Genomic DNA, 9,659 nt, shown 5'->3' with positions numbered 1-9,659 from the left:
AGAGAAGAGAAGAGAAGAGAAGAGAAGAGAAGAGAAGAGAAGAGAAGAGAAGAGAAGAGAAGAGAAGAGAAGAAGAGGAAAATAAAGGTTTGCTTAAAAATGAGTTTGGAGCCTGGCAGTGGTGGTGCACGCCTTTAATCCCAGCACTGAGGAGGTAGAGGCAGGTGTATCTCTGTGGTTCAAGGCCTGTCTGGTCTACAAAGCGAGTTCTAGGGCAGGGCTACACAGAGAAATCCTGTCAAAAAATCAAAACCAAAACCAAATGAATAAACAAAACAAGTTTGGAGGGCTGGAGAGCTGTCTTAGCAGTTGGGAGCTCTTGCTAACTGGGTTGAGCCCCAAGAGCTCACACCAGGTATTTCACAACAGCCTGGAACCCCAGCTCTGGGACTCCAAAGCCCTCTTTTGGTTCCCACAGACACCTGCACAGATGGCACACAGATACACATAAATAAAGACAAAAGGGGGCTGGAATGATGGCTCGGAGGTTAAGAGCACTGGCTGCTCTTCCCGAGGTCCTGAGTGCAATTCCCAGCAACCACATGGTGGCTCACAACCATCTATAATTAGTTCTGATGCCCTCATCTGGACAGAATACTCTATAAATAATAAATAAACATTATTTAAAAAAACAAAAACAGCTTGGTAGGGCTGAGGCTGTGCCTGGATGGGTAGAATGCCTGGCACACAGAGCCTAAGTTTGATGTCCAGTGCTGTCCAGCATGTAGAGATGGGGCCATGCCTTTTATCCCTGCACTTGGAAAGTAGAGGCAGGAGGTACAGAGCTCAAGGCCATAGTAGCTACATAGTGAGGTCAGTGTCAGCCTGGATTTCACGAGACACTATTTCAACAACAATTTTAAAAATTTGAAGGAAGTTGGGAGTTTTTAGTGGTGGTGTTCCTTTTAAAAGGAGGGCATGCCCAAGCTTGCTGGGAACAAGTTTTGTGAGAGATGGTATTGAGAACAACAGGAAGTGACCCAGCCAATTCTCCTTAGCAACCAAGCACCAGGTCCACCTCTGCCCACAGGCTATCAGGGAGGTGGAGGAAGAAGGGGTGGGATGGGCAGGGGAGCTGGGCAGGACTGCAGCCTGCAGCACTGACCCTGAGAAGGCTGGAATGACAGGAAGACAAAGAGAATTGCCCCTGCTCTTGTAAATTCTGTAGCACAGAGAAAAAGAAATGCAAACCCTGAGCAACTACAGCAGAGACTGAGAGGACCAGGGCAGAAGAGAGGCAGTGAGGGCGCAGCCTCCAGAGGCTCTCCTCTCCCTCCCCCTAGCTTTTGCCATCTACCTGGGGCACCACAAAGACAATGGTGTTAAAGGAGCAAGCAGAAGGCTCGCATGCTTCCTCAGGGTATAAGATCCCCTTTCTGTCTCCCTTTGGTTCTGGTGGTGCTGAGGCCAGGCCCCGGCTGTCACACATGTGAGGCCAGTGGGCCACTGCTGAGCTACATCTTCAAGTCCTGTTTATTTTATTTTACTTATTTATTTTGAGACAGCAGCTCCCTATGTATCCCAAGCTGGCCTTGAACTCTGGGCTCAAACAATGCTATTCTTGCTGAGGACCCAGGTTTTCTCCCCTAGCACCCATGTGGCAGCTCACAACCATCTGTAAGTCCAGTTTCAGAGAACCTGGTGCCCTCCTTTGGCCTTCAACGGTACTGCACACATGTGATGCACAGACATGCATGCAAACATAATCGCATAAAATAACACTAACTAAACCTTGTTCAAAGCGTGACTACGACAGCAGGTGTGGTGGCATGTGCAGGGCATGAGTGCTCACAGACACGCACTGGCGAAACCAGGAACCTTAACCACACAGGGCTGTCTCCTAAATGGAGAAAAGGTGTATCTGCTTTCCACCCAGAAGGCTGGATGGTTAGTGTTAATAATAAGGACCTTTGTGATCTATAGAGCCAGACCTCACCCAAATCCCCCAGAATGTCCATTCCAGACTCTCCCTCCCTAGACCTGTATCTTTAATTTTGTTTCTCAGTCAATAGAATACATCCTTACAGGAAATGTCACATCTTTATAGCCTAGTGCTCTCTATGCTATCTCAGTCAGAGGCCACACCAGATCCTAGACCCTTAAGCTCTAAAACTGGCCTTCATGCTAGCAGTCATGTGTACTTTAACATAGCCACACCTTAAGCTTTATTGTGCACATGGGATTGAGATCATTGCTACTAGGAATTTTTTTTTTTCAACATTACGCTGTACTTAAACATGTCTAGAATAAGCAGCCTGGGGTCAGACTCTGGAAGTGTGATCCTGCCTGGCTAACTAGGTCTCAGTTAGGCCAGTTGCAAATCATTTCTCTGTCGACCATGGCATTTGTAGGGACTCCCAGAGTGGCACACATCCTAGCACTCAGTGGCCTTTAATCCTAGCACTCAGGAGGCAGAGGCAGCTAGACCTCTTGGAGTTGTAGCTCAGGTAGTAGACTGTCTGCCTAGCACACATTCATCCCAGGCTACATCCACATCAGCGCATAAATGGGGCTTGCTGGCACACTCCTATCACTTGGAAGGTGCAGGTAGGAGGATCATGAATTGTAGGTCATCCTCAGTGACACAATGAGTTCAAGTCCCAGCCTTAGCTGAGACCTTGTCTCACAAAACAAAACAAAGCTACATGAGACCCAGAGCTAAAGCACCAGATGGATGACAAGCAGTGATGTGACTTACCTCGAATGTCAAGCCGTGTTTCTGGCAGAAGCTCTGCACCTCAGGGTAGGCCATACACTCCAAGGCTTCTCTCTCTGCGTCCATATCTGCGAGGCACAGCCAGAAGGGTGTTAGCAAGAAGATTCCAGAAGTCTGTCCAGCCTACTACTATGTTTCATCAGACCTCTGCAAGACTGGAGCCCTCCTGAATATCAAGAAGTACCAGACCAAAAAAAAAAAAAAGAAGAGGAAGAGGTGGAGGAGGAAGAAGAAGAGGAAGAAAGATGGGGCCAGCGAGATGGCTCAGCAGTAGAGAAACTTGCTGCCAAGCCTGCCACTTGCCCCACAGGTCAAAATGACTCTTAAAAGTTGTCCTGAGCTCCACACACACTTGCTGTCCTGACACATACATAATATGCTCTCCCAGAAAGATCACACACATAAAATTAATGAAATTTGGAAAATCACATGGAGTCATACCAAAGAAACGAAGTACCCTGGATTACCTGGAGTCACCTGTGAGAGCTCCACATGTCACAGCCCAGGATACCCTCAGTCCCAGCCCAGCAGGATGAGCCCAGGCTAAGTTAGGGCAGCCAGAAAAAGTGTAGGCCTCTAGGGCAGGGAGCACTGGGCAGTAGGGCCCCTGGACCCAGCAAGCCAGAGGCCTTTCCGAAGTTTTCCAGCCCCATGCAGTAATGTAAACTCTGTCCTCCCTATCCAAAGGGAGACATGATTTAGTCACATTTGGCTCATTATACGCTCTTGGACCCAGCACTTGGGAGGCCCTGGGGTGAAACTCCTTGCATTGCAACAAAACAAGGGAACCCACCCAAACCAGCCAGGACTCTCAGCTGATCACAAACCAGGTAAAGGTGGAGGTCACGTGCAGGCGCTGCCAATCCTCTCCAGGCTCTGCTTGCCACACTAAGGGATTATTCTCTGGCCCTCTGAAATGCAGAGTGAACCAGCTATGTTGGTGGTGCTTGTGCTTGTGGTGCTAAAACAGAACCAGGACCTCACACACGTTAATCAGGGCTCCACCCCTGCGCCATGCCCCCATCCCCTCACTGGAGGATTTTAGGGGGGCTGGGGGCTGAGGTAGGGCTCTACCAAAACTCAAAGTAAGTGACTCAAAATACCTTTTCAGATTCTGACTTGGGAGCTGTCCAGGATGGGAGCCTGGGAACGGTCTCCCACAAACGTGTCCCCTTCCCAACCTATCTTATCAACTTTATAGGCTGTTTGGATAGGGTCATAAAATGTTTATCAGATAGTAAATTCAGGCCAGAGCCTTGCTAACCATGAGAGACACATCAAGAGACACAGTAAAGCCTAAAATCAGGAGCTTGCATGTGGCTCCAGCATCTCAACTTGTCAGGCACATAAAGAGCATGTGTGGGGTCTCCAGGTACTGTCCCAGCACTAATAAGCCAACAGATCAAAAGAATACATGCAATCCAAGTGGCAAACAATGATGAAACTTCAACAATGCCATCAGCTATTGTCACTCAGCCATTACTGAAAAATTAAACAGGGCTGAGCATAGTGGCACACTTCTTTAATCCCAGCACTCAGGAGGTAGAGGCAGATGGGACTCTGAGTTTGAGGCCAGCCTGGTCTACAGAGAGAGTTCCAGGACAGCCAGAACCACAGTGTAACCATATCTCAAAAAAATTTTTAAATGGAGAATGAATAAAATCAGAATTGAACAGTAGAATATACTGTACAAGGGGACACTGAAACGCTCAAAGCGCATATCTTTCAGTGTTGTGAGCAGAACTGCATCTGAGAAGCCCATCCAGATCAAGCTGAGAGAACTGACCATTAGAGGTTGGTGCCCTATGGTACTCTATGCTCAGTGAGAGTGCTGTGTGCTCAGTGAGAGTGCTGTTTTCTCTGTGACCATGCTGCATGCTTGGTGACCATGCTGTGTGCTTGGTCATAGTGCTGCAAGCTGGATAACAGTGCTGCCTGGCCAGCAGGAGTGCTGCATGCTTGGTGACATTAGCCTGCAGTATGAACCTGAGTGTAAAAGTATTTATGCTGTGGAGATTGAAAGCTAATGCAGATCAGGCACTTTCACGTGTAGTTTTATTTAATGTGAAGAAGAGAGTAAACATTGCCAGGACACAGCTGTATGCAGCTGGTACTGTCACAGAGCACACCGCTTGGTCAAGGGGAGCCAACATAAAATTTAAAGCACAAGGGTTATGGAAATGGAAAAATGTGTGAAGGGGCTTGCCATCAAGCCTGAAGAACCAAGTTCAATTCCTTGGACCCACCTGGTGAAGGGAGAGAAAGAAATGGCTCCCGAAAGCTGTCTCTGTGCACAGCTCATGTGCCTCCCCCAAAATAAATACATGTATAAAATAAGGGAGGGCCTAGGAGGTGGCTCATGCAGAGAGTGCTTGCCTAACATAAACTAAGTTCAACCCCCAGAACAAAGACATCAAAAATATTTTCTGTAAGAAATGCTTGGGCAGGAGGCTAGGGGTGTGGCTCGATGGGAGAGCATTTGCAGGGCAGACATGAGGCCCTTTGTCTGCAGACAAGTTCTCACCCCAGCACCTGTCAGGTGTGTGAGGAAAGCTGGGTTCTTCCTCCAGCAACTGCAAAGCATGCACGGGGCAAACAAAAGGAGCAGAGCACAAAGGACATTTTCCATGACCACTGGTTGTGATACCAGACCACTTACCACAACTATCTCCAACTGTTTACCCTATATAGTGGAGAAAGAAAAGAGCGTCCAGGGGAGCCTTGACAATAATTCTTATGTGAGTCACCAACCCATGTCCATTCACACACATCTTTTGGAGGACCCCAAGAGGCATAGCCACCATCAAGAGTGGCTACTTGTCTCAACCCTTGGCCCAGCCCTTACCTGAGACGTTAGAACTGATGAAGATGACCACAGCCCTGCTGGCAGAGGGTTCTGGAAGGGAGCCTGCCTGACCCTGGAGAAGCCTCTGGCGAAGGCCAGGGCTAAGTGGTCCCATACTCATGCTTCCCATCAGCCTTGATAATTCTCCCTAGGAAAGGGCCTGAGACCCATGGACTTCACAGCAGTGGCTGAGGAGCCCTCCCGGGAGGCTGGCCAGGCACAGCCATCTGGAAGAGGGGCTGTATCTCACGCTATTTCCACTTGGTTACTTAATCACCACCAGTGCTCCTGCAGGGATGGCGAGATGCCTTCTGTAAGTACCAACAGAACGTGGGACAGCGGCTTTCCCCAGTGTCACTGGGTGTTGTTGCCTTCTTCAGCCACGAGAGTCTTCTTCCAGCTTCTCATGGAAGGTTCAGTGATCGCCATAGCAACTATGGTCTGCAGCACGGGGTGCTAGAGCCCAGGGACCAGACAATCTTTCCAGCACCTGTCTCCCCTGGGGCCTCTGTGTAAACTGAGCCTGAGCCCAGGTGTGCAGAGGGATACTAGGAGCTGCCGTGAGTAACCCTGGCATTGGGAAGAGACTCCACTCCGTCCCACCTTCTCTGCCCGCTAAGCCAGTGTTCAGGCGTGACAACTGTATCACCAGAAGCACTATGCCACCCCCCAGAGGTGTGGATGCCTGCAGACATTTACAGTTGTTGGGCATAGAGTTTCCATGAACATGAAGTGATTGGAAGGCTGGAGGAGTGGCTCAGGGGTGGAGCCTCTGCCTAGAATTCCCCAGTGAGGGGCTGGGTGTTGCTGAGGGGTGGAGTCCCTGCCTAGAATTCTCCAGTGACTGTTGGTGTGGATGGTCTTATGTGGTCTGGTTTTATGTACACATAAAATCCTAGATCAGTAGTTCTGAACCTACGGGTCATGACCCCTTTGGCAGTTGAAAGACCCTTTCACAGGATCACCTAAGAGCACCAGAAAACATAAAAGTAGCAAAAATACAGCTATGATGTAGCAACATAAATGGTTTTATGGTTTAGGGTCATCATAACATGAGAAACCGTATTAAAGAATCACAGCATTAGGAAGGTTGAGAACCTAGGCTGACTCTCAATGCAGATGGGGGGAATAGGGAAGGAGAACGAAGAGGAGAGGGAGGGGAGAAGTATCTAACTCTCCCCCAATTCTCAGTCTTATCAATCCCAGTGACAGGCATATGATGAACCTGTGTGTCCTTTCATGTGGCACCTGTGCTGGCTCCTCCATTGTCTTCTTGGAGTGTGGAAGCATCAAGCCTCCTGGTCCAGGTGTCTGCTCTATCTTCTGTCTGTTGAGAGCAATCCCCCCCAACCCAAGACACCTGGTCACAAGTCATTTGCCAGGCAGCTAGGCACTGAGAACACACAGATTTGCAAGGCACCATGAGTGCTTGATGGGCAGATATAGATAGATAGATAGATAGATAGATAGATAGATAGATAGATAGATAGATGCACTATATTATATTATATTATATTATATTATATTATATTATATTATATTATATTATATGTCATTTACATGAAATATTGATATGTGTTAAAGAAATGGCTTGGGTGCACACCTGTGCTCCGGCACTCTGGAGGGCAAAGTAGGAAGGTCTAAGTCTCCTATCACCCTGGGTTAGAGTGACACCCTATCTGAGGGGGCTGGAGAGATGACTTGGTGGTTAAGAACTGGCTGCTCTTCCAGAGGACTTGGGTTCAATTCCCAACCTCCTGTCTCTCCTGTTTCAGGGATCCAGTGCCCCCTTCTGGCTTCTCAGGGCACTCCACACACATGGTACACAGACCTACATGTAGGCAAAACAATCATGCACATAAAATGAAATACAGAAGAAAAGAAAACAAAAATATATAGGGCTGGCAAGATGGATCAGGGTAATGGCGCTTGCAGCCAAGCCTGATCACTTAAGTTTGATTCCCAGGACCATTATGGCGCATGAGTCCACACCCAGGCTGTGATAGGGGCACACTCACTCACACAAGACCGTATCACACAACAGCATGTGGCCATGAGTCCGTGATTATCACTTCCTGGTATTTACAGGAGGTTTCTAAGTCTTCATCCAAGACCCTGGGTTTCTTCATGTCCCCTAACCCTGGCTTGCTCAATTTCTTTATGACACTGAACTACTCTGGCAGGCGCAGGACCTGCCCTATCTCTGCCCAGATCTATCCACTAAATATCAAAAGCCCCTCACTGCCACCAAAGTCCACAATCAAAACCTCTCCAGATGTCAGTGCCTCCCTGGAGGTGGGATCCCCAGTGGTTCAGATCCCCTGGCCTAAGCAGGACATAGTGGCACACACCTGTAAGCACTTGGGGTGCTAGCCTAGCACAGCAGTGCATGCCTGTAATCCCATGAGTCAGAGGCAAGAGAATCAGTAGTTCAAAGTTGCCCTTACACACACAGTGAGTTCAAGGCCAGTCTGGGCATGAGACTATCTCATAGACATCAAGGAGGGGGGGGCATTCAGGATGTGCATGCGGGAGAAGTTCATGCTCAACACCAGCCTGGGTCAGCATTGCACATTGAGGCCATCCTGGATTATAGACAATCCTGCCAAAAAACAAAACAAACAAACAAACAAAGAGCAGAAGGTGGGAGGAGGGGAAAAGGAAGGAGGAGAAAGAGGGAGAGATGAAGAGGGGAAGGGTCTATCCATAGTTTACCTTAAAGCCTTTGCACATACTAAGCCAGATCTGTGCAGCTAACATTCTCTCCCATTCTCACTTCAGCTCAAATTCTTCCTCTGCTGAAGGCCCTTGACTTGCCCCTTTCAACCCCGCGCTGTGGGGCCTGTGTGGGCCCGTATTGCATTCTGTGTGGTACTCACCCTCAGCTTCAGCCTCTCCATGCTCAGTGTCTGTCTGTTCCTTGGGGAACATGGCTCCCACAGGTGCATGAATCCTGGGAGCCTGTGTCTGCACACCTGGCCCACTGCAGAGGCTTGTTGAAAAATCTGACCCTCAGTGGGTCCTTGGGCAGCTGCCCATCATTTTGGCTCCTGTATGTAACTGCAGACTCCTCAGCAAGAGTGGGATGTCTTCCATAAGCTCAGGGCCCTTCACAGTGCCTGCTCCAGGCTCTCCCAGGAATGCCAGCTTCCCTCTTGCTGGCATGCAGGGATTCAACTTGGAAGTCTCTGAGAGAAATGGGTGGAAGAAGGAAGTTCTCTGAGCCCAGGGCCACTGTGAAAATGAGGCTCTGCCTCTCCTGGAAACTTTTGTCTTAGGTTTTTTTCTGGTCACCCAGCCGAGTTCTCCCAGCAACTGGGATAAAGAAAAGGAACTGTCTGTGGCTAAGCCTGACTGAGCTGGGCTTCTGGCCAGGCCTGGTGGTTAACTGTTGTGTGCCAGGCTTCACAGCTCACAGTGTGCCATTGAAGAGGTTAAAAGTAACAGGGCTAACCTCATTTTGTTTCTTAGACTCCATCTTAAGTTGACTATCCTCACGTGACTTGGCCCCCCACCCTTGAGTTCCAGGAAAAGCCCCAGAATGTCCCTAGCAGCTTGCAGCCAGACATAGACACAGGCTTACTGATAATGACTAGGATAGTAAAAATAAAAAAATAGAATAAAATAAAGAGAGTTGCTTCCAGATCAAGATACCTTTTGGACTAACTGTTGTTCTCTGTGGTTTGACCAGAATCAATCAACCAATTTGTTTACAGTGCACTACATTCCTTTGCCCCTTGCCCAATCATGTAATGCCAAGGCTTGGAAGTCCCTGCTTGTGGTTTTTCCCTTTAAAAACCCTGTTTCCCCAGACCGCGGGGTCGCTTTCCCAACCTGCTGTGTCGGGAAGGATTGTGACCCGGGCTCAAGCTTGTAATAAAAGAACTGTCTTGTGTTTGCATCGGACTCATGTTCCTGGTGGTATCTTGGGCATCTCGTGATCTGAGCATAACACTGTCTGTGGGGGAGGGGGATTACAGGATACTAGCTGGTTCCAATCTGGTACCATGAGGAGAGGCTATGAGAAGAGGCTAAAATCCCATCACAGAGCTGAGGGAAATGCACCCCAGGGGCCGGAGAGAGGGTCAGAGGTTAAGA

General features: G+C 48.8%; 1 protein-coding gene across 3 annotated transcripts in view; it reads right to left on the bottom strand.

Annotated features, from left to right (window-relative positions):
* Nwd1 (NACHT and WD repeat domain containing 1) overlaps window positions 1-8,682 on the bottom strand; it is a 72,256-nt gene extending 63,574 nt beyond the window's left edge. For all 3 annotated transcript variants that reach the window (XR_008719006.1, XM_055597328.1, XM_055597329.1), the window contains exons 1-2: window positions 8,441-8,682; window positions 2,699-2,784 (exon numbers count right to left, since the gene is read on the bottom strand). Coding sequence is in view for 2 of the 3 variants with exons in the window: in XM_055597328.1 (XP_055453303.1) it covers window positions 2,699-2,784; window positions 8,441-8,492 (138 nt within the window). In the remaining variant the exon portion in view is untranslated. The remainder of the gene's footprint in view (window positions 1-2,698; window positions 2,785-8,440) is intronic.
* Between the last annotated feature and the right edge of the window lie 977 nt (window positions 8,683-9,659).

Source organism: Psammomys obesus, unplaced genomic scaffold, assembly GCF_907164565.1.
Source record: "Psammomys obesus unplaced genomic scaffold, mPsaObe1.curated_primary_1811, whole genome shotgun sequence".
NCBI classification, from domain to species: Eukaryota; Metazoa; Chordata; class Mammalia; order Rodentia; family Muridae; genus Psammomys; species Psammomys obesus.
The sequence above is the reverse complement of the archived record's forward strand: the minus strand, read 5'-3'. Positions and strand labels throughout refer to the sequence as shown.